The following is a 24,501-nucleotide window of genomic DNA, read 5'->3' on the forward strand; positions in this document are numbered from 1 at the left end:
GCATTTGCTTTGCATTCCAAAGGTTCCAGGTTCCATCCCCGCCATCTGCAAGTAGGGTTGGGACTGTTCCATATCTGAAATCCCAGACAGCCGCTGAGAGTCAGAATAGACAATACTGAGCTAGGCAGACCGAAGTGGTACAGTCTGGCACTTAAATTTCTGGACCCCACCACTTCTGCTTGTGCGTGCTTGGGGCTGGAGACACCATTAGTTTCAGCCCTCCTCCACTGGATGGGTAAAGGTAAAGGGACCCCTGACCATTAGGTCCAGTCGTGGCCGACTCTGGGGTTGTGGCGCTCATCTCGCTCTATGGGCCGAGGGAGCCGGCGTACAGCTTCCGGGTCATGTGGCCAGCATGACTAAGCCGCTTCTGGCGAACCAGAGCAGCGCACGGAAATGCCGTTTATCTTCCCACTGGAGTGGTACCTATTTATCTACTTGCACTTTGACATGCTTTCGAACTGCTAGGTTGGCAAGAGCTGGGACCGAGCAACGGGAACTCACCCCGTCACGGGGATTCGAACTGCCGACCTTCTGATCAGCAAGTCCTAGGCTCTGTGGTTTAACCCACAGCACCACCCGCGTCCCTCCACTGGGTAGATGGGGAATAAATTCCTCACGGGCAAATGCACTGATTACCATTTACTTATTGTGTTGATATCCCCCCATTTTCTCCAAGGAGCTCAAGGTACTTGGTTCTTCCCTTCCTGAATTCCATGCCAACAGCTTCTGGGAGCCAAAGGTGAGAGCTGAGTGCACCAAAGGTGGACGAACTGCCCCCTAATAATAATAATAATAATAATAATAATAATAATAATAATATATTCATTTATACCCCGCCCATCTGGCTAGGTTTCCCCAGCCACTCTGGGTGGCTTCCAACAAAATATTAAAATTACAATAAAACATCAAACATTAAAAACTTCCCTAAACAGGGCTGCCTTCAGATGTTTTCTAAAAGTCAGATAGTTGTTTATTTCCTTGACACCTTATTATAGGTTGGCTAATTAACCTGTGAGGTTGGCTGGGCTGAGAGGCCGTGACTGGACCCAGGTAACACCCGGTGAACTTCATGGTGGTGGATTCGAACCCTGACCTGTCCCAGGTCCTGGCCTGACACTTTGACCACTACACCAGAGGTGGCATAGCCTAGGTTTCTGCTGACTGTACAAACTGCCCAGTCGGTGGGGGGAAAAAAATATGTGATTTTAGCAGAAAGGATATAAAGGATTAAGTAAAAATGATTTGGTGAAAGAGAGAAGGTAAAATTATAATATGTTAAGATAAGTTTTTAGGATAAAAACAAAGTTGGAAGGATTTGCTGGAATATTTAATTGAATTAGAATACAAAAATGGGAGGCGTGAGGAAGTCAAGGAAATAAGTGAATGCAAGTAAGTGAGTTAAAGGTTTGACTTGTTTTTTATTTTTTCTGTATTTTGATTTTTTTTCCTCATATGTATTGTTTTTTCTTTTTCATTGTTGATTATTTTCTTTTCTGTTTTTTCTTTGTAACCTTTAAAATCTTAATAAAAATTTATTTAAAAAACAACAACAACAAACTGCCCAGTTCGGACTATACCTGTGGTCCCCGAGGTGAAGATGTAGAGGCAGGTATCCGACAAGCTGTCAGGAGTGGAGAGTTCAAAGGGGACGGGATCCTCAGACGCTTTCTCCAACAGATCCTGGAGCCCAGTCACGTTGGGAGGATAGGGCCCCTTCCCCAACACCCAGACCGCCACGCCCATTTCCTCCAAGCTGGGAAGGATGGGCTCCACAGCTTCAAAAAGCTCTGCAAAGAGACAGAGAGACGGAAAGATGCAAGTAAGCGTCGGTATACAATGTTGGCTGACCAGGAATCGCCTAACTCAGCTAAGGCTGCAGCCTCCTCCATACGCACATTTAGGCGCTGCGCTACCACTTTAAACACTCCTGGCTCCCCCCACCCAAAAAATATAATAATTCTGGGAGCTGTAGTTTGTTATGGGTGCTGAGTGGTGTTAGGAGACTCTCGAGTTCCCCTCATGGAACTACAACTCCCAGAGTTCCCTGGGAAGAGGGGCTGGTTGTGAAACCACTCAGGAAACTGTGAGGAGAAGGCGGGGGTGTCTCTCACAACTCTCAGCACCCTTCACAAACTATACTTGCCAGAATTAGTGAGGGGAGGGAGCCATGACTGTTTTAAAATAGTATATTTAAAATGGTAGCCACAGCCCGGGATGAAAAGGACCGGCTGTGGCTCATGAACTCTTGAGTTGGCTGTTAACTCCTGGATAATACAAAGAAATAGGATGAAACGCTGGAGAGATGCTGCCAGTCAGTGTAGACAACATTGGATAAGCTGGACCAAAAGTCTGGCTGACAATATGGCAGCTTCCTATATGTTCCCATTTACTCATATCATGAGGACTGGAATCTTAATAATTATTTTTAAGGGTAGACCATAGCTCAGGAATAAGAACACCTGATTTGCTCTGAGAAAATGGTGAGGATTGAATTGGGATTTAGAAATTGAAGAAGAGGCATGGAACAGACTGCGGACAAAAGCAATGCATAAATCCATATTGGCAACAGACAGAGAAAAAGCCCTTAAAAATCATGCATGGTTGGTAGTTAACACCTTGACGCCTAGACTATATAGACCCAAACAGTTCTCCTTTGTGTTGGAGAGGTTGTCTCTCTATAGGGACATATCGACGCATGTGGTGGAAGTGTCCAAAAACAGAAATGTTCTGGGGAAATGTTTTTATAGAGATCTCTTTGATCACAAGGCAGACAGTACCAACAATTGGCTTTGCTTAACTTGTATAGTCAGGATTAGGGCTGGGCGATATCTGGTTTTCAACATTGTAATATATCACCAGCCAAACATTGCGATGTACTGACATATCACAATGTCTGAAATAAGGATGGAGCTAGGAGTTGGCTGGCTTCACGGTTTTCCCCGCATTGTGATTTTTGCATAGCACACAAACACATATAACGATTTGTGATATATTGCCAGGGCAAGAATGATGAAACTGGTATCACGATATGGCTTTCAAACCAGTTTTGGACGATATAATCCCCCAGCCTTGTCAGGATATGCCATAAATTAGAAACAAAGAACTCGTACCCCATCTGTTAACTACAGCAAGAAAGACCATTCCCAGGGCATGGGAATAACTGCAATTATTGATTTGAAAAGCTCTTATGCGCCTTTATTTTCCCATAATTAAGATGGCCATGCCACCCAAAACGGGTATCATGACCTTCTAGATCTAAAGTATCCCAATTTTTTAATGTACACCAATCTTTCAACCAGAGAAGACATGAGGCTTCGTAATATAACTTCAAGCCCAGTAACCTGTAGCCACCTCTTTCTACAATATCTATTAATATCTTATGCTTTACTCTTGGTCTTTTACCCTTCCACAAAAATTTAGAAATTTCTTTTTGCCACTTATCAATACAGCTGGTCTTTCCTATAATTGGAATCATTTGGAATAGAAAGAGTAGCTTCGGCAAAACTATCATTTTAATTTCCGAAATACGGCCCAAGAATGATAAATTTAACCTAGTCCATGTCTCCAACTGTCTTTTGATATCTTTCCAACAATTGGTATAATTATCTTCATATAAGTTAATATTCTTTGGGGTTATCCATACTCCTAAATACTTAATTTTGGGGTAGATTTTAATTTGTATTATTTTTTCATCTGACGACAGATTTTTAACTAATAGTTTTGTCTTGTTTAAATTCAGTTTAAACCCCACGACTTTACCATAACCATTGTTGGGGAAACCCGACATGGAAATTGCAGGTAGCAAGAGGACGGGGGAAATATGGTAACTTTTACGCAAGTCTGGGGCGACTTTATAGATTATACAAATAATGAGGCATATGGCAGAACGGTGCCTATGGTCTACAGCAGAGCTTGGCATGCGCAAAGCACACATTTCAATTAGTATTTGTTGTTCTTCCCTCCTGCCTTTGTATAAACCCTGTAGAGCATCACCGCTGCGGATACAATATATCTTTTCATTTGAGGAAAACAGTCCAAGCGATAGAGATTATCGGGCATCCTTTCGTGTTTGTTAAGATTGCGATGATTTCAGCATATACAGTTCCGACGAGGTTCTGCAGTGCATTCGGAGATGACTCTCCGATTGCGTGTAGCTGTTTTTATCTTTAATATTTATTTATTTATTTATTTATCACCTGGCCACAGTGATCCATGCGACGGTCACCTCCAGGCTTGACTGATGTAATTCGCTCTACGCAGGGCTGCCCTTGAAGCTGTCCCAGAAACTCCAGCGGGTGCAGAATGCTGCAGCGAGGCTCCTCACGGGGTCTCTGCCATGGGAGCATATTCACCCAGTGCTTTTCCAGCTGCACTGGCTCCGGGTGGAGTACGGGGTCAAATTTAAGGTGCTGGTTTTGACTTTTAAAGCCCTTCATGGCCTAGGACCCTCGTACCTACAGGGCCGCCTCTCCCGGTATGCCCCACGGAGAGCCTCAAGGTCCATAAATACCAACACCCTAGTGGTCCCGGGCCCTAAGGAACTTAGATTGGCTTCAACCAGAGCCAGGGCCTTTTCAACACTGGCTCCAGCCTGGTGGAAAGCTCTGCCTCATGGGACCAGGGCCCTGCGGGATCTGATTTCTTTCCGCAGGGCCTGTAAGACAGAGTTGTTCCGCCTGGCCTTTGGCTTGGAGCCAGTTTGATTCCCTCCCCCTTTCTTTTTCCTTTCTCCTACTGTGATGAGGCTGCATTTTAATATTTTTAATGTTTCAATATTTTAATTGTTGTATTTTAATCTTGTTTTTCATTCAACTTGTTTTTATTATTGCTTGTTAGCTTCCCTGAGCCTGGCCTTGGCTGGGGAGAGCGGGATATAAAAAAATATTATTATTATTATTATTATTATTATTATTATTATTATTAAAAAGAGCACCCAATTTGCAGGCCCAAGGTCCCACGTTCGATTCCCAGCGTCTCCAAGTAGCATTGGTAAGTGTCTCCTGCCTGCAGAGCTGCTGCCAGTCAGTGCAGGCTATATTGAGTTAGCCGGATCAAAAGTCTGGCTCAGCAGAAGGCAGCGTTCTATACGGCCAGCTATCCTCAGTTTCCCCACCGAGAGCGAGGGCAATCTGGGCTGGCTTCCCCGGTCCCACTCCAACCTCCCTCGCTAGCCGGAGAACGCAGCCATTAGTCACGCACGGGGAAGGTCCATTCGCCGGCCTTTTGTCTCCGCTGCCGCCCCTGCCCCCACCCCAAAAATGATGACAGCCCTACACAAATTGAATCAACCTGGCAGGCAGCAGCAGCAGCGATGCGTTAATCACCACAAAGGCCTCCCAGTTCCCTGCGATGTGGGAAGCAGGCTTTGGTTCAGGTTGGGGTATTAATTAGTGGTTCAAAAAGCAGCCTTGGGAGTCTTCTCACGCTGCAGAAGGACCGACAAACGAGGAAGTGGTTTGTTGTTGTTGTTGAATCCCCTTATTATCCCTCGAGAGCGCATCTGAAGCATGCAAAAGAGCAGGCTGCCGGATCCGGCCAAACAGAACCCATCCTGCTCTCCTTCTGGCAAGTCCACAAGGAAGACCTGAGCGCAACAGTAAATCTCCCCACCTGCGGCCCGCAGCCTCTCGTATTGAGGTAGACTTGCTCTGAAGCTGGAGGTTCTAGGCAGCCATTTTGCCTCCAGCGAGGCTTCCCTTCCATGAATTTGACTAGTCATCTTTGAAAGCCACCCTGAGGTGGTTTTCGGCACCTTCAGAAGAGTCTGCTGGAGCTGGCCAAAGGGGGCCTATCCAGTTGTTGTTGTTGTTGTTGTTGTTGTTGTTGTTGTTGTTTCTTGAATTTATATAGCGCCCTGTACCCGGGGGATCCTCAGGGTGGTTCACAGAATAAAATCAAGATATAAAACCACAAAATACCTGCAACATAGCTCAGTCGGTAGAGCACAAGACTCTTAATCTCCGGGTTGTGGGTTCGAGCCCCACTTGGGCGAAAGATTCCTGCATTGCAGGGGGTTGGACTAGATGACCCTCGGGGTCCCTTCTGACTCTTATGATTCTATTATCCTGTTTTCACAGTGGCCAACCAGGTGCCCTAATGGGAAACCCGTGGGCAGGACCCGAGTTCAAAAGCAGCTTGTGGTTCCTAGCAGCATCTGTGGCAAATATTCTCCCTTCTGCACCCATTCTGCTCCATTTCAGACACACCGAAACAGGCCCCATAAGCCGATTTGCCTTACTCCAACGCAGCCCATTTATTAAAATGGGAATAAAAGGCATCTTTCTGTGATTGCAATGTCCTTCGGAGACAGGCCAAACTTGAATACCACACTGGAAGGCCATAACTCCCCACTCCCTATCTCAAACCGATACCTTTATCTCTCCCGTTATAAAAAGAAAACCTTGAGTTGGCCTGAGTCAGTCAGTCCCTCCTTGTTAAGCAAGTCGTGTTCACAGCGAAGGCTATTTTTAACACGGATGCTTTACACATGTTCAGATGCAAGCCAAACATATTCTCATATAATTTAGGTCTGTGCAACTTCTATCCAAATTCACTTCTTCTTTTTAAGGCAATTGTTTGTAATTGATGTGGTTTTATTAAAATTATTTCATTATGGCAGGCATTGGTGCATCTGGGGTGTATGATTTATCAAGCCCCAACATGAAACTGAATATTTTGTGGAATGTAGTCTTGTTTGATCATTGAATTCTAACCTATCCCTTTCAAAAATGGGTATAAACATCCTTTTCTTGAGCATCTCCCCCCAGTTTGGAGATACATATGACCTTTGGCCTGCTACCCAACTCTAGCCTTGCTGATTCAGCTAATTATGATTTGATTAGGGTTTCTCAGCACCGCATCAATAATCAATACCAGCTGATTATAGGTCAAAAACACCATATCAACATTTTAGATTTGCAAAGCTAGCACTTTGCAAAGTTTTTATGCTGTAATCTCATTTTATCTTCTTTTCTGTGGTGTTTAAGTTAAGGAAATGTATTTGATATGAGCCTGGAGACACATCTTGGAACAGAGAATTTCCCCATGTGCGGATACGAAAAAGGGGGGGGGGAGGCTAACTGTCCCTCTTGACTCTGTAATTGTTCAAGAAGGAACTATGGTGAACAACTTCACGGCCGGCGTCAGCTACAAAGAAACCAGTCCAACAACAACTGTTGTTGTTGCATCCAACATTAGCCCTACTCAGAGTAGAACCATTACAATTAATGGACAGGACTAACTTAGATGAATTAATATAAATGGGCTTGCTCTGAGCAGAAGTTAACTGGAGAATGACCCTCCGTATAAAACTCTGGAGTCCCCATTCAGAATTTCGGGTAGTGTAAAAGCTGTTATTTCGGGCCAAAGCGGATGAAATTTACAGGCGCGGGAGACCTTCCAGAGTTTTAAGGCCACTTAAAAAAAAAAATTAGGAGTAGCGGCTCCTATAGCCATAGCTATTTATCTAGCACAGGGAGGGATGTCCAACAGGTCGATTGCGATCTATTGTTAGATCCCAGGGAGATTTTGGTAGATCGCGGTCGATTGCTGGGTCTCTTTCCTTAGTGTTAATAAAATAGAATCCAGCCTGCCCCCTTGCCCCGCCCTCCATTGTTTCACGATTGAGTTTGCTGATCGAGGCTGTGAGTTTCCCCAGCGATCCGTTGGTGAGTGGCTGTTCCCCTTTCTCCCTTGAGCTTAGGCTTGGATTCTCAAAAATCAGGGCTTTCCTCCTCCCTAAAAAAAGCTCAGAAACTTTGACCTGAACCCCCCAAAAAGAGGGTAGATCACTGGCAGTTTTTAATTCTGTGAGCAGATCGCAGTCTCTCAGGAGTTGGACACCCCCTATCAGTATGTATATCTCTATGTGTAATCCAATTTTATGCACATATAATCCTATCTCAAGAGTAGACCCATTGAAATTAATCAATTTGTCTGACTTGGATGAATTCAGTGGGTTGAATCCGAGTAGAATTTAGTTGGGAAACAACCCTTGGGAGGGTTAGCGTTAAGCGATAATTTCCATCAGGCTGTGCCCCTCAACTCGGATCGGCAGCCATTCCATCAGGCTATATAGGAGAGGAAGAGACTGGACCGCAGGGCCTCTGCCAAAAGACCAGCAACTTTTAGCTCCTCCTCTCCTTGAAATCTTTTTTCTTCCCCATTTCAGCTATTCATGACAAGAACTCCACAGCTAAGAAACTGGGTCTGAGATTTCTTTCTTCCTTCCCCCTCCCAAACCCGTGTTCCTTTTGTGCCGTGGCTCTTGGTGCGGAAACCCTTAATCGCTGACTTTTGCAAGCTGCTCTCAGAAGAGACAAACACTGTAAATAAAGAGCCCTGCTAGATAAAAATTTAAAAAACCATGGCGTCTTGCATCCTGTTCCTCCCCCTGCCCCCCAAATCCCTGGCCAGAGGCTCCAAGGAACCCCACAAACAGGGTGTGGGGGCGTTTTGATAGCTGAAAGGTATTTATTGTGACCCCGCCTTTAAAACTGCAAATTAACCCAAATTTATTTGGAACTGCACCACTCTCGTTGAGGCAACCTGCCCTGGGATAAAGGATAAAAAATAATTATAATGATAATTAAATAATAATAATAATAATAATAATAATAATAATAATAATAATATCCTTCCCTGCCCTCTGCCCTCCAGTGTCTGGACTCAAACGTACACTGCCTTTGAACGTGGAGGCTCCACTCTTCTCAGCCATCATGATGGCTAGTTGCTCTTATCTAATCCATTATCAGTGATGCTTTGCTGGATCAGAGCAAAGACCAGCCTCCTGTCTCCAACAGTGAGCAGCAGCCAGGAAGCCTAGAAGCGCAGCCCTCCCTTGTTGTGTGTTCCTGGTATCTGGCATTCAGAGATAAACTGGGTCTGAACAGGGAGGCTCCATTCCTAATGGCGGTGGCAGTTTGTGCCTTGCCCAGTCCAGCCTCTTGTCTCACCCAGTTATCAGGCAGATGCCCTAATGGGAAGGGCACTAAGGCACGGCCAAAAACTGCTATTCTAAGTTAGACACCCTCTGCATCTGGAAGTTCTCTTTAGCTAACCATCCTGAATGGAATGTTTATACTTCCTTAGCGGATGATTAGAAATAATCACTAAATATGCCCACTATTTGCGTGCAATTTTTTTAAAAAAAATTAATGAGACCCATCTCCTAAAGCAGATATTATTATCATTACCTTTATAAGTAATGGTTTTATTTGTACCCTGCCCATCTGACTGCGTTGCCCCAGCCACACTGGGCGGCTTCCAACACATATAAAATAATAATAAAACATTAAACGTTTAAAAACTTCCCTATACAAGGCTGCCTTCAGATGTCATCTAAAGGTTGTACAGTGGAACCTTGGTTCTCGAACTTAATCTGTTCCTGGAGTCCGTCCGAATCCCAAAACCGTTCGAAAACCAAGACGCATCGGACGTTTGGCTTCCCAAAAACTTTCAAAAACCGGAACACTTACTTCTGGGTTTTCGGGAGCCAATTTGTAGGTCAACTAAGCTGTTTGAGAACTAAGGTTCCACTGTATTGTTGCTTATCTACTTGACATCAGATGGGACATCAGATGGGAGGGCATTTGAAAGGGTTGGCGCCACTACCAAGAAGGCCCTCAGTAGGATCAGATATGGGGGACCTCCAGGGGCTGTTGGGACTCCAAGTCCCATCAGCCATCATGGCCAACCATTAGACATGATGGGAGTTGGAGTCCACAGGTTCTCTGCCCCTCTCCTAGACACATGTCCCAGCCAATCAGGGATCACATACATAAAAAAATTGTTGACTCTTTTTTTCATTCAACATGCTAGCATTAGAGGATAGAGCAACACACCCAGCACCCTACAGAAAAGCAAAGAGTGACAAATTCTCCTTGCTATGGGGCAGAATGTTGCCAAACTGGTTGCATTGAGCCCTGGGTTGGGGGGCAGAGGTGACACAGCCACTCAGGACTGATTTGGCTGTATTCCTGAATAATCAGCTCATTCTATCACCCTTAGCAATGGAAAGACCAGTGAAACAGCCACCCATCGATGAGGCTGCCTGTTGCAGCTCTGCGTGAGTCCCTGCGCTGGGCTCGCCTCCTTGCAATCAGGCCCTATCAGGGACAGCTAATGCTACCACATCTCTGCAACTTTCCAGCCATCTCAAATTCAGAGACGCAGCACAATGGCCTGCTGTCAGAGGAGGCTGGCTATCCTATCTCTGTTTGAGTTGCTGCTCACCTTCTTCCAAACTGTCTCTACGGGTGGAGGAGAAAAACAGGAGGTAATTGCACTCTCTCTGTACACACAGTTAGAATATTCTCTCGTTCTTAAGGCAAGAGCGAAAAAAGAGTACTTGTTCTCCAAAGAGGGTGCCTGCCACGTCTCTGTAAGAGTAGCTGCTCTGGGCTCATTTCCTTTCAGTGTGTATGTGTGCAATTCTGAAACCGATGCGACCGTTGGCTTTTTTGCAGATTAGTTGGGCTGCGGAAACTGTGCTAGGGAGACCACACATTCAAGAAACGCAAAAGTAACTTTTGCTTGGTTTAATAACAAATAACAAAAACTCCTTTTACACTAAATTACATTATATCAATAAGTGGAACCCATCCATCAGGGTACTGAGAGAGCTAGGTGCTGCTCTTTATATACTATACCCAACAGCTTCATTAACACAACTTAACAGCACCTGCTATGCTGCTTCACAGCTGTAAAACCGGGTCATGTTATTTGCTCTGGCCCTTAAAGACATACTTGTGGAACAATAACGAAACCTAAAACTTAAAGAAACCACCCAACAGCGACTGGAACACTTCAGACATTCTAAACACAGAAACAAAGGATTTAAACGTTTTTGTATTGCTATGTTGTGATCTTTGGATGAAGGGTGGAATAAAAATTGAATAGGCAAATAATAAGGATTTGCCCCCTGGAAGTAGCTGCCCACCGCACAACTGGTTCCTACGGTGGGCTTTGAACCAGGAGACACAACCCAGAAGAAGCCAGAAACCAGGTTAAAATCCACTAACAAGCACGCAAGCAAGCCCATGTTTAGTGTAATCCTGAACAAACACGCGGAGAAGTCGATCCTGCTATTCTCAATGAGGAAGGGGCGCAGAACAATGGCAGATCATCTGTCCTGCATGCAGAATGATCCCGGGTTCAATCCCCAGCATGTCTGGGTGGGGCTACAAAAGACTCTTCTCTGGAGAACTGTTGCCAATTGATGGAGGAGACGCTGAGCTAAATGGACCAATGCTCTCACTCTGCAACATAAGAAGTGCCTGCTGGATCAGGCCAATGGCTCATCTAGTCCGGCATCTGGTTATCACAGGGGCTCACCAGATACCTATGGGAAACCAGCAAGCGGACCCGAACCCAGGACCCTTCTCCCCGCCTGCGTTTTTCCAGCAAACTGGCATTCAGAAGCATTACAACCTCCAACTGCGGAGCCAGTGTGGCTGGTAGCCAGTCTTAGTCCTCTCCCCCATGAATCCAATTCCCTTTTAAAGCCGTCCAAGTTCATGGCCATCACTGCCTCCTGTGGCAGGGAGTTCCATAGTTCAACCCTGCGCTGCTTGAAAGAGGACTTCCGTTTATCTGCCCTGAAACTTCCAGCGTTTGGCTTCGTTGGACGCCCGAGAGTTCTAGTACTAGGAAAGAGGAACAAAGCCTTTTCCTCTATTTGTTCTCTCCATGCAGTGCATAACTGCATAAACTTCCACCGCGGTGCAGCGATAAAACCACTCGCGCATTTGCAAAGCTAAGCAGGGTCTGGTACGGGTTCCAATTGGATGGGGACGCTGCGTTGGCATTTCTGCATTGCAGGGGGTTGCACTAGATCAGGCTTTCCCAAATTTGGGTCCCCAGGTGTTTTTGGACTACAATTCCCATCCTCGGATCCTGCTAGCTAGGGATGATGGGAGTTGTAGTCCAGCAACAGCCGGGGACCCAAAGTTTGGGAAACCCTCGGGGGTCCCTTCCAACTCTACAATTCAATGGGAAGACCCAAACACCCCAAACTTTCTCCCTAAGGGAGTCACTCCCTCCCTTTGAACCCCTTGAGACGACAGCCTGAAAGCTGCTGCCAGTCCGTGCCTACAGTACTGAGCTAGATGGACCACAATGGGTCTGATTCGGTCTAAGGCAGCTTCCTACGGTCCCACGGAGCGGCGGTCTGATTTGGGAAGAGAGTGCTTAGCCCTCCCTCCCTTCCCTAATAGGGGTTTACTCCCAAGTAACGCGAGCCTTGGATCTCAGCCTCTGCAGACCCCCCCGAGTCCCTTTTACAGACCCGAAAGAACAAACCGCGACGGGGTGGGGAGTGGGGGGGGGGGTATCCAACTCACCGTGCGCCACCAGGACCGCCCTGGCGCCGCAAGTGCGCACGCAGTGGAGCAGCGCCCCTCGGCGGAGCGCGGTGCCCAGGAAAGCCGGCACGACGCCCAGCTTGGCCAAGCCGATCCAGGCCCAGATGAAGGGGGGTTCGTTGCCCACCAAGAGCGCCACCGTCTGGCCGGGCAGGAGCGGCGGCTGCCCGTCGGGCAAGCGGAGCAGCGCGTTGGCCAGGCGGTTGCTGTGGCGCTCGGCTTGGCCGTAGGTGAAGCTGCGCTCCTCGAAGCGCAGGAAGACGCGCTGGGGCCGCGCTCGGCACAGGCGCCCGAAGCGCTGCGCCAGGCTGAGCGCGCCCGCCTTGCCGTGCAGGAGCCGTCGGCGGCAGCGCCAGGCGCGCCCCAGGAAGGCCAAGTCGGCCAAGGCGAGCGGCCGCAGACGGCCGGGCAGCGCGGCCAGCAGCAGCCCCAGCAAGCCGGCGGCGGCCAGCGCCAGCGCCGAGGTGAGCCACATCGTGGCGCGCCGGAGGAGGATGGAGACGACGGGGAGGACGGCGCGGCGGCTGCGCTGGCTGGAGCTAGAAGAGGGAGAGCGGCGGGAGGAGGGAGGAGGAGGAGGCGGGCCAGGGCGGACCGCCGAAGGAGCCTCTGCCGCCCGCCCCGCCTCCGCTGCGAGGCCCAGGGAAGGAGGGGCGCCCGCCGCCCCTCACCAGGCGCCCTCGGCGGCCGGAGGTGGAAGCAGCCCGAGGAGAGAGCCAGGAAGCAGGCCAGGCGGAGCTGGAAGGCGTCCGGGCGCGGGGAAGAAAGGAGCCTCTCCATAGCAGGGGCTGCTGGGGAAGGCGAGCCGGGAGGGCTGGCCGTCGGGGCTCCTTTGGGAGGGCTGATCCGAGCCTCTCGAGGACCCTCGCGCGCGCGCGCAAGTCAGTGGGCAAGGCGCACGGCCGAGGAGAGCTTTCCATGCCACAAGCTGCCCGGTCTTGTGGTGGGATCCGTCGGTTTTTGGCCGCGGAGCATCATCCGCCAGAGACCATCAAGCACACGGGTCGGATAGGTTTCATGGAGGTCCGTCTAGCGCCAGTTGGGCTAAATGAGGGCTAAATGGAGCCTCTCGCCTCAGGGGCAGTCTACCTTCACGGATCAGAGGGGAGCAGGGGTGCCTTCACTTACTACTGGTGAGCTTTCTAGCTCAACGGAAGAGCATCTCTGCCCACGATGCTGAAGGTCGCAGGCTTAAGCTCCAGGTTTGACTGAGAGACCCCACGCCAGGCAATTGCACGCCAGGCAATTCTGTCTTTCACTGCCTCCCACAGTTTCATGCTGGTAGCTTCGAGAACACTGTCCAACCATCTCATCCTCTGTCGTCCCCTTCTCCTTGTGCCCTCCATCTTTCCCAACATCAGGCTCTTTTCCAGGGAGTCTTCTCATCTCATGAGATGGCCAAATATTGGAGCCTCAGCTTCAGGATCTGTCCTTCCAGTGAGCACTCAGGGCTGATTTCCTTCAGAATGGAGAGGTTTGATCTTCTTGCAGTCCATGGGACTCTCAAGAGTCTCCTCCAGCACCAGAATTCAAAAGCATCAATTCTTCGGTGATCAGCCTTCTTGATGGTCCAGCTCTCACTTCCATACATCACTACTGGGAAAACCAGAGCTTTAACTATACGGACCTTTGTTGGCAAGGTTGTGTCGGCAATACTGAGCTTAAATGGACCAAAATGCAAATTCTTTAGGCTCCCATTTAAAGCAGCTTTCATAACAACCATGAGACCCTGGAATTTGCTCTTTAGAGGAAGGGCTGTCACTCATTGGTAGGGCATCCGCCTTCCATGCAGAAGGTTTCAGGTTCAATGCCAGCATCTCCCAGTAGGGTTGGGAGAGACCCCATCTGAAATCTCAGAGAGCTGCTGCCAGTCCGTGTAGACAATACTGAGCTCGATGGACCAATGGTGTGGACTATGCAGACTATGCAGAGTTAGACAAATTAACAGGAAGGATTCGAAACCGGTGGGACCAGAATTTTACCAAAGACTGGAGTAAATTTACGAACTAGATGAAAAGTATTTGTGATGATCAGATGACGTTTGTAGGTTTGCAAGAAGTTCTGTGAGGAGTATTGTTGGAAATACTGTAAAAATGGAAAAGGGGAGATGATAAGTTAAGGGAGGTAAAGACAATATAAAATTAAGTAATGCATAAAAAGAGGTTAGGACGGAAGATCATCGGAGGTGCTGATGGAAGTCCAAAAAGAGTGTATTTGTAATAATTTGTGTGGTACGTTTTATAATTTGTATGTTAAAATTAATAAAAATGTATATAAAAAAAATAGATGGACCAACGGTGTGACTTCCATGTTGAGTTGGAAGTAGAATGGACTAGGTGGACCTTTGAAGAACAGGCCTCCTCTTCTCTCCTCAAAGCCACTTGACATTTATAGCTAATGTTTTAGAGGAGGGACAGGGGACTCCTCCGGGTAGTGATAGACAGCAGCTCCTAGGCAGCACGCCTAGTGGTCAGGAATGGGCTCCTTTGGGAGGAGGGGGTTGGATATAAATTTATTTTTTTAAAAAACCTAGCAACATCTGGAGGGCCGCAATATTCCCCCATCCCCTGGCTTTGGAGAATTCAAACCACTTCTGTGCATCAGTTCAGCAAGTCTTACAACGAGCCTGCAAGGTAGGCCGACGGGACCCAATATCTGTGGGAGGAGAGAGAAATTGGGTGCTACCTTGTGGCTCCAGGCAGAACAATGCAACTCTGGGTTTAAGGTGGAATTAAGCCTCGGGTTTCCAAGCTAGACATGTGGAGAGGCATATGTCAACATTCGTTCCTGAGGGCAGCCCTGTAAAAACTCTCAAGTGGCAATTTATTTTAAAGAAGGGAGGGAGGGTGCACGCCAGAGAGATCTAGGGCACCCTTCCCCATATGTTTCCAGATGTTTGGTGCTACAGCTCCCGTAATTCCTGGCCATTAGCAGCACTGGCTGGCGCCAACAGGGAGAACATTCCAAGACCTATGGAGGGCACTGGGTTATGGAAAGTAGTGCCAGGGCGTTACAGAAACCTATAGCTATTTGCCCAGACTGCTTGAACAACATATAGAAGTTCGCCTCTTTTATATACTGAGTCACACGGAGACTCTGGTGCTATGAGCCTTTGCTTAAAAGATCCAGCAAGATTGCAGTCCTCGTGAATAATTGTTGGCATCTGTCTGTCTCGAGAGACAATGGAGTGCACCTCCAGGGGTGAAGTCTAACCACTGGAGAATCTTGGCCTGCTGTGGCTGCAGAGACCAGTAGCTCAGAACTGCTGCCTCCTGCGTTGTTTTTGCTGCTTTAGCAGCACGAGAGTGACTGCCCCGAGGCACAAGCCTGGGCAGTGTGTCTGGAGGTCCTGGGCTGACCAAACGACAAGCCTCGCGGATGTGGACCAAAGGAAAGCAGAGCAAGACATTTGGGCACCAGCTTGGCTGCAGGAGTTGCCGAAAGGAGCTGTACAAGACGCCGCTCAACAGTCTTAGGGACTCCACCCTGGATTTGTGTACGGTTTTCTCCTGACAGCAGCTACTACTGTGCCATAAGATCCACTGTCCTGTGAGCTCGTATGAGTTTGTACTACTGATGAAGCCCAGGACGGTGAAACATGGCTAATATTCCGAAAATCCTTGTCTTAGACTCTGTGAAAGGATTATGTGGAACTGCAACAACCTTTCGTGTGGAATGTTGGACACTATGAACAGACAGGTGGAATAGACACTTCCACATATATGGACCCTATGCATGAACTGATTAGAGAATGAACTGATCCACTGGGTCTTCTACTTTTTTCGTTGAACTTTATGAGCTGCTTCTGTTGAAATCTACAATTCAATACAATGGATGTTGTTGTTGTTTAGTCGTTTAGTCGTGTCCGACTCTTTGTGACCCCATGGACCAGAGTACGCCAGGCACTCCTGTCTTCCACTGCCTCCCGCAGTTTGGTCAAACTCATGCTGGTAGCTTCGAGAACACTGTCCCACCATCTCGTCCTCTGTCGTCCCCTTCTCCTTGGGCCCTCCATCTTTCCCAACATCAGGGTCTTTTCCAGGGAGTCTTCTCTTCTCATGAGGTGGCCAAAGTATTGGAGCCTCAGCTACAGGATCTGTCCTTCCAGTGAGCACTCAGGGCTGATTTCCCTAAGAATGGAGAGGGTTGATCTTCTTGCAGTCCATGGGACTCTCAAGAGTCTCCTCCAGCACCAGAATTCAAAAGCATAAATTCTCTACGGTTTGCAAAAGTCGGAATAAACCAGCTCTCTCCCCATAAAGAGAAAAAAAAAAAAAGAAACGAGCTTTTCTTGCCCCTACCTGAAGATGCTGGGGATTAAATTTAGGCCTATTTGTGTAGAAAGTACATGTTCTGCCACTGGGTCTTGTTTGGCCTGTGCCCTAGAAAGAAAATTGAGATTCTAGCCCTCGGGGTTGACTTAAAACAGGAAGAAAAGGAGCTTCCTGATAGAGATTAACTGCAAACAGCTCTCCAGAGTTTTAGACAGGTAACCTGTCTCACAGCCTACCTGCAGATGCCAGGAATTGAACGCGAGGCCTTCTGCATGCAAAGCAGGGGTTCAAGACCCTTCCCTTGAAAAAGAATGTAAGGTTCTAGTCCTCATGTTGTTCTGAATAATGGACAATGGGTCTTCGGGGTTCCAGGCAGGGGTCACTTCCTAGCCCTATCTGCAGCTTGAACCTGGAACCTTCTGCCTCTGAGTTTTGGCCCATTCCTAAAGATACAACGAGGCTCTCGCATTTCTGGATAAAGGGCCAATTTAAAAAGGAATAGAGGAATCTGCCTTATACCAAACCAGGCGCTTAGTCCAGCTTAGCTCAGTGTTGTCTACGAAATGGCACTGTCTCCATGTTTTCAGGCCGAAGTCTCTCCCAGTCCTACCCGGAGACGTCGGAAATCGAACCCAGGACCTTCTCCACGCGAAGGAGATGCTCAGCGGCGCTTCCCCACTGACCTGCCAGCAGCGCGAAGAAAACAACCAGCCCTAACCTTTCCCCTACTTAAAGGCAGTTTGGGGGAGTTTTTTCGGTTCCCCGCCGCCTCTGGGCAAAGTTTCCTCCATCACTATGAGTTGCAGATGTTTTGAGGAATGGATAGCAGGAACCGCAACAGAAATACCCACATTTCCGCCCTTCCCCTGCCGCCTCCTTAGGTGTTTCCAGCAGGGAGACATTCCTTGAACTTTTGGTACAAATGACTTGCTTGGCGCAAGCCAGAACTCGCTGGGAAACTGGAAAGCTGCGGAAAGTGTGAAGCTTTCCCCCCTCGGCCGTAAAGCTGGAACTTAGAGCAAAAGATACAAGAAGAATCTTCTAGGTTCTGCGAGATCACATTCACCCGGTGCTATACCAGCTGCACTGGCTCCCGGTAGGGTACAGGATCAGGTTTAAGGTGCTGGTTTTAACCTTTAAAGCCGTATGCAGCTTAGGACCCTCGTACCTACGGGACCACCTCTCCTGGTATGTCCCACAGAGGAACTTACGGTCTTCAAACAAAAACATCCTGAAGGTCCCAGGCCACAGAGAGGTTAGGCTGGCCTCGACCAGAGCCAGGGCTTTTTCGGCTGTGGCCCCGATCTGGTGGAACGCTCTGTCACAAGAGACTAGGGCCCTGCGGGACTTGAAATCCTTCTGCAGGGCCTGCAAGACAGAGCTGTTCCACCAGGCCTTTGGCTAGGGCACAGCCTGACCCCCTCCTTTGGCAATCCTTACAGAACTCTAGCCTAATGGTTGCCATCATTTTGAGTTGAATTAATTTTATAATGAAATGATTTTAGAATGTTGTACTATTTTATTGTTGTTAGCCGCCCTGAGCCCGGCTTCGGCTGGGGAGGGCGGGATATAAATACAATTTATTATTATTATTATTATTATTATTATTATTATTATTAGGCGCTGCAACCGATTTAAGAACGCAGGTTGAGCCAGGCTGGCCAAAGAGGCCAGCATCCTGCCCCTAAGAACCTAGGAATGTAGATAGACTGCCCCTGGAGCTGGCGGTTCTATAAGAGGATCGGAAGAGCACAGCTACAGGATCAGGTCAATGGCTTGCCTAGCCCAGCATTCTGCTCTCTCACAGTGGCCAAATGCTGCTAAGGACCTAGGAATCTTAGATAGACTATCTCTGGAGCTGGAGGTTCCATAAGGAACACATCAGGAAAAGCTTTCTGATCGTAACAGCTGTCCAACACCAGAATGGACTCCCTTGGGAGGTTGTGAACTCTTTTCCCCTTGGAGGTTTTCAAGGCCATCCATCACGGATACTTGAGATGAGATTCCTGCAGTGCAGGGGGCTGGACTAGATGAGCTTTGGGGTTGCTTCCAATTCTACGATTCTGTGTTTCTAAGAGCATCAGAAGAGCCCGACTGCTGGATCGGAGCAATGGCCCACCTTAGCTCAGCACCCTTCTCCCGCAAGTGGTCAAACGGATACGCCAATCGGAAGCCCATTATCGGGACCCAGGCACAAGAGCGACGCTTCACCCGCTTGCGAGTCCCAGCGACTGATATTCGGAGGCATATCACTGCTTCCAACGGCAGAGCTGGAACGCAGCCGTTGTGGCTGGGAGCTGCGAAGCGATGTGGTAGGCGGGCAAGCTCCCTGCCTTATTTACGACTCGGGCCTTGAATCCGAGCCAGCTCCGAAGAAACCGCTCTGGGCCAAAACCTCAGGAATGTAAGGCGATACAAACCCGAGAGCTCGTCGGAGGGTGTGCAAAGCGAACAAGAAGTTCTGTCGCTCCAGCATTTTCCCACACGGCACGTAGGAGGTACCGCGGTTTGATCCCATGCAACTCCAAGGCTGGGGGTGTGGTGGAAAGCAGGTCTAAAAACCCCAGAGAGCCACTGCCAGCCTGTGCAGACAGTAATGGGCTAGATTGGCCAATGGCCTGACTTGCCCAACTTCCCATGCCCCGATTTAAATCAGAACCATGAGGACTGGGTCCTTGTTTTGTTTTTAAGGGGAAGGTACAGAGCAAAGAAGGGACGTGGGTGGTGCTGTGGATTAAACCACAGAGCCTAGGACTTGCCGATCAGAAGGTCGGTGGTTTGAATCCCCGCGACGGGGTGAGCTCCTGTTGCTTGGTCCCAGCTCCTGCCAACCTAGCAGTTCAAAAGCACCTCAAAGTGCAAGTAGATAAATAGGTACCGCTCCGGCGGGAAGCTAAACAGCGTTTCTGTGCACTGCTCTGGTTTGCCAGAAGCGACTTAGTCATGCTGGCCACATGACCCGGAAGCTGTACGCCGGCTCCCTCGGCCAATAAAGCGAGATGAGCGCTGCAACCCCAGAGTCGGCCACGACTGGACCTAATGGTCAGGCGTCCCTTTACCTTTACCTTTACCTTTACAGAGCAAAGAGGTAGAGTTGAGCTGGGTTCAATCCACTTCTGGTCGGAGAAACTTTTGCCTGAAACCTTGGGCGACCCCCTACCAGTCAGACACCTTCCGGACGGCCAAATAACCCCCCCCCCTCTTCCGTGACGATTGGATGTGGGGAAAGGGACCCAGCTCTGGAAACAGTAAAAGGACTTAAGATAGCCCCTGCCCAAAGACCGCAACCCCCCACCCCTGCAGCGCAGCACACAAACACGAGTCAAAAACAGGTGAACTTGTACAAAAAACATGTTGACAGTTTTTATTGTCTCTTTTAAAAACCACTTAAAAATGATAATCTCTCAGTGGGTAGGCGGGGAATTAAAAATATAACTACCATCTCATCTCGCTCGCCTGTCGCTGAGTCGGTTGCTCCCACCACTACCACTCCTTCCCGCCCCCCCAACCCTGTGAGAGGGGGTTCTCAGGAAGGAGGGGGGCCGCTTCTCAAAAAGCTGGCTGGGAGGATGTGGGGCAGGGCCGGGGGGGGGGGGGCCTTCCTTCATGCCGACAGCCTAGCAGTCATTTCTTTGTATGGCTGGGGGGGGTGTGTCGTTTTGAGGCAGGAACGGGGCAGCGAGGCTTCTCTGGCCGTCGTACGCGGAAGGGCAGGGAGGCCGCAGAAAGGAAAGCCTCCTTGCCCCCCCCAACCTCCCCGGGATGTGGGGTGGGGGGAGTGTTTGAGGCTTTGGGGTGGTTAACCGGAATGTTCTCTGTGTGGAGAAAATGGCCTTTCTTTTTTTCTCTCTCTCTGGAGGTGGAAGGGCACACACACGACAAGCTTGGGGTTGGGTGGTAAGGAAGGGCCCCAGGCGCTTTGGGGGGGGAACGATGCCAGGAAAAGCCTGGCCCGGCTCCGAGATAACCCCCCCTTGCCCCTCCTCACATTTCCAGCCCCCCAAGCCCAGCCCCACTCCCGGTTCTCCCCACCGGAAGCAGCACTGACGGGAGTAACGCCGGTTCACACCATTTATTTACATTTCGGAGAGAAGAGGGGACCCTCCTCTCTGGCGCCGCTGCCTGCGGAATGAAGTGGCCCCCGCACCGCCAAGGACAGGCCTGAGGAAAACCACCCGCGTCGTCCCCTCTGCCCGCGGCCACCGTACAAAAGGCGGGCAGGCGAGGATGGGTGGTGACGCCGGGGGGCAGAGAGTGTCTCGCAGGCACGGGGAGCGGGGCAGAGGCTGTAACGGTGCCAAGGTGGGGGGGAGGGGGCGCCCAGGCGTCCCAAGTCCCGCCGGCGCCCCTCTTTAGTGAGCATTGTCCTCGCTGCCGATGGTGACTCCGGCCGGCCGCTCCAGATCCGCTCTCTGCCGCTGCCTGCGGTCACCCTGGGAGCCGCTAGCGACACGGCGGTCTTGCCCGCCCCCCTCAGTCACTGTCCGAGCCAACAGCTGAGGAGCCTTTCCTCTTCCGCTTGGTGGGTTTGGGTTTTGTGTCTTCCTCCTCCTAAGAGCAAAGAAAGCTTTGTTTCAATGATATGTAAGTAGAATGTTAAACACCAAACGATCTGATTAAAGTGCACAAGGATGTGTCAAGTAATTGTTGGAAGCGTAAACATATCGCATTTTTAAATTTTAAATTTATTGTTGTACATTGTTTTAAATGTTTGCTTTCCTTCTGGGATTGTACCCCCAAGTGTGTTTTATAAGCTGGTCTCCGACCGTAATAAATTATCTATCATCTATCTATCTATCTATCATCTACCTACATACCTACTTACCTACCTACCAAAGGGTCTGTTTTTTTTTTCTTTCCCCCAAATATGGTGGACATGTAAGAAAGCTAAAGGCTCTGGGGGAATGATTCATTATGAATGTTCAAATTGGTTATTCCTGAAAGTCCTGAAGCTTTTCTCTTCAGGATAATAGGGATGAAGGTCCCGAAAAAGATGGTTAAAATATTTATAGATGCAACAACAGCCAGAATCCTCTAAGCGCAGAAATGGAAAGGAAGAGCAGTACCAGTCGAGGAGGAACGGCTTCAAAAGTTAACGGTCTATGCAGAAATGGTGAAATGGACAGCATGGACAGAAATGGTGAAATGGACGAGAGATAAAAGAGGCGAACTGTTCGTGGAAGAGTGGAGACCCTTTTCAGAATATTTGAAGAACTGTTACGAGTCAAATGAAAACGCGGCCAAGGTTTGAATTATGAGCAGGGGGACGAAAACAAGGATAGGTGAGATAGAGGATAATTGTATTGAAGTATGTCATAGAAAGCAGTAGGTACAAGATAGGAATAAAAACATTATGAAAATAAGGGTGGGAAGCCAAAATTTGAGAGAAAACAGAGATTGAAGTGTAAGTAAATTTGTAAAACTTGTGAAAATCAATAAATATGAAAGAGAGAGAGAGAAGAAAGAAAGAGAGAGAAGAAAGAAAGAAAGAAAGAAAGAAAGAAAGAAAGAAAGAAAGAAAGAAAGAAAGAAAGAAAGTTTTGTTTCAGGGGGGTGGGAAAAAGAACTCTTTTCAGCCTGAGTCTCACATTCCCTCAGAGGCAAACAGCCTTTCCACTGCTTTAATACAATTATCCTGGATCTGCATTCCAGCCACGGAAAAGTCAAGGGGCTTCTATACATAGAGACTGCTTTCTCCATGCAATAACTGGCATGATCACAGGCCAAGGGCACATTCCAGCCAGGCAAGAGCGCTCGGGGATGGTGACGGGAAAGTCCCAAGGGCCGGAACAGAGAGGTTGGGGGCCGCATTTGGGGACTGGAGGTTCCCCACTGCTGTTATGTTTATTTATGAAAAGCATTTGCACACCACAATATATACATCGCCGCATCAGGGCACCATGCAGCAACAAAGCATCCCGTGTACCCACGTAACCCAGCCCCTGCCGCAAAGGCTCCGCTCACCGAGGCGCTGCTGGAGGCAGACTCCTCCTCGTTGTTGGCGGGCTGCGCCGCATTCTTCCGGCTGCGGGGGCTGGAGACGGTGGCTTTCCGGCGGCTCTTTGGAGGCTTGCTGGAGGAGTCCTCGTACTCTTCGGCCAGGGAGAAGAGGTCGCTGAACCTGGGGAGGGGAGATGGCACAGGGTGGGTCCACGGGCTGTGCAAGAAGCTCTGCACCCAAGAGCATTTTCAGGTTTGGGGGTGGCGGCAGGTCAGGGAATGCCGGGGTCTCCCTTGACCTCGACCCGGAAGCTGCAGCGAGAACGCTGCAGGAGGATGAAAGGCCTTCAGCACCTCAGCTCAGAGATCCACACCGGTTGTCAATTTGCTGTTCGTATACAGTCATATACATATACAGTATACAGAGGGACGCGGGTGGCGCTGTGGGTTAAACCACAGAGCCTAGGACTTGCCAATCAGAAGGTCGGCAGTTTGAATCCCCGCAACGCGGTGAGCTCCCATTGCTCGGTCCCTGCTCCTGCCATGGCGCCTAGCAGTTCGAAAGCACGTCAAAGTGCAAGTAGATAAATAGGTACCACTCTGGCGGGAAGGTAAATGGCATTTCCGTGTGCTGCTCTGGTTCGCCAGAAGCGGCTTATTCCTGCTGGCCACATGACCCGGAAGCTGTACGCCGGCTCTCTCAGCCAGTAAAGCGAGATGAGCGCCGCAACCCCAGAGTCGGTCACGACTGGACCTAATGGTCAGGGGTCCCTTTACCTTTACCTTATACTGTCATACCTCTTGTTACGTTTGCTTCAGGTTAAATCTTTTCAGGTTGAGTCCTGCAGCGACCCGGAAGTAACGGAACAGGTTACTTCCGGGTTTCACCACTTGCACATGCGCAGATGCTCAAAATGATGTCACGCACATGCGCAGAAGCAGCGAATCGCGACCTGCGCAGACGCGGGTTGCGTTCTGCTCAGGTTGCAAACGGGGCTCTGGAACAGATCTCGTTCGCAACCAGAGGTACCACTGTATTTGCTTAACAATTTGGGGGCCTGTCTATGTGCAAGGCAGCCTTTAAGTCAACTTGACTACAGAACTGGCACCATCCCAGGTGCCACATAATCCTCATTCCACATTGGTAAGCCATTAACCCTTTAGCAAGGTGGCACCCACACTTTGGAACTCCCTGCCGATTGACTGGTGCTGCCATTGCTTTTCTGCACTTGCTAAAAACATATTTTTTTGTACAGGCAAGTCTGTCCCGACGGGCAGAACGTTGACCCGTGTTTTAATCTGGTTTTTAAGCCTATCGTTGGTTTTAATTAGTATTTCTTTGAACATCTTCTGCTTTTGCTATTAATTTCGTTGTGTCGTTCTTTGGGGAAACTGCTTTGAGGTTGTTGGTTTTTTAAAAAACAACAACAAAGAAGCGGTGAATAGATTTTACAAAATAAAAATACATAAGTGAAAGATTAAGGTAAAGGTAAAGGGACCCCTGACCGTTAGGTCTGGTCGTGGCTGACTCTGGGGTTGCAGCGCTCATCTCGCTTTATTGGCCGAGGGAGCCGGCGTACAGCTTCCGGGTCATGTGGCCAGCATCACTAAGCCACTTCTAGAGAACCAGAGCAGCGCACGGAAACGTCATTTACCTTCCCGCCAGAGTGGTACCTATTTATCTACTTGCACTTTGACATGTTTTCGAACTGCTAGGTTGGCAGGAGGTGAAGCCCAGGACTTTGCCCCCAAGTCCTGCCTTTATTGGCCGAGGGAGCCGGCGTACAGCTTCCGGGTCATGTGGCCAGCATGGCTAAGCCGCTTCTGGTGAACCAGAGCAGCGCACGGAAACACCGTTTACCTTCCCGCCGGAGTGGTACCTATTTATCTACTTGCACTTTGATGTGCTTTCGAACTGCAAG

General features: G+C 49.1%; 2 protein-coding genes and 1 long non-coding RNA gene across 4 annotated transcripts in view; 1 reads left to right on the top strand and 2 right to left on the bottom strand.

The window, feature by feature from the left end:
* The window catches only part of SLC27A3 (solute carrier family 27 member 3), a 31,286-nt gene extending 17,986 nt beyond the window's left edge, over positions 1-13,300 (bottom strand). The window contains 4 exon segments of the mRNA XM_081840952.1: positions 1,581-1,790; positions 12,345-12,917; positions 12,920-12,977; positions 12,980-13,300. Coding sequence (XP_081697078.1) covers positions 1,581-1,790; positions 12,345-12,917; positions 12,920-12,977; positions 12,980-13,285 — 1,147 coding nt within the window. The 5' untranslated portion in view covers positions 13,286-13,300.
* The window catches only part of LOC309330184, a 182,011-nt gene that overhangs the window by 60,593 nt on the left and 96,917 nt on the right, over positions 1-24,501 (top strand). The gene's annotated exons all lie outside the window — the stretch shown is intronic.
* Positions 19,978-24,501, bottom strand: part of INTS3 (integrator complex subunit 3) — a 93,105-nt gene continuing 88,581 nt past the window's right edge. For both annotated transcript variants that reach the window (XM_081840893.1, XM_081840892.1), the window contains exons 29-30: positions 22,604-22,760; positions 19,978-21,190 (exon numbers count right to left, since the gene is read on the bottom strand). In XM_081840893.1, coding sequence (XP_081697019.1) covers positions 21,113-21,190; positions 22,604-22,760 — 235 coding nt within the window. In that variant the 3' untranslated portion in view covers positions 19,978-21,112. The remainder of the gene's footprint in view (positions 21,191-22,603; positions 22,761-24,501) is intronic.

Source organism: Podarcis erhardii, assembly GCF_964252035.2.
Source record: "Podarcis erhardii genome assembly, chromosome: 15".
Classification (NCBI taxonomy): Eukaryota; Metazoa; Chordata; class Lepidosauria; order Squamata; family Lacertidae; genus Podarcis; species Podarcis erhardii.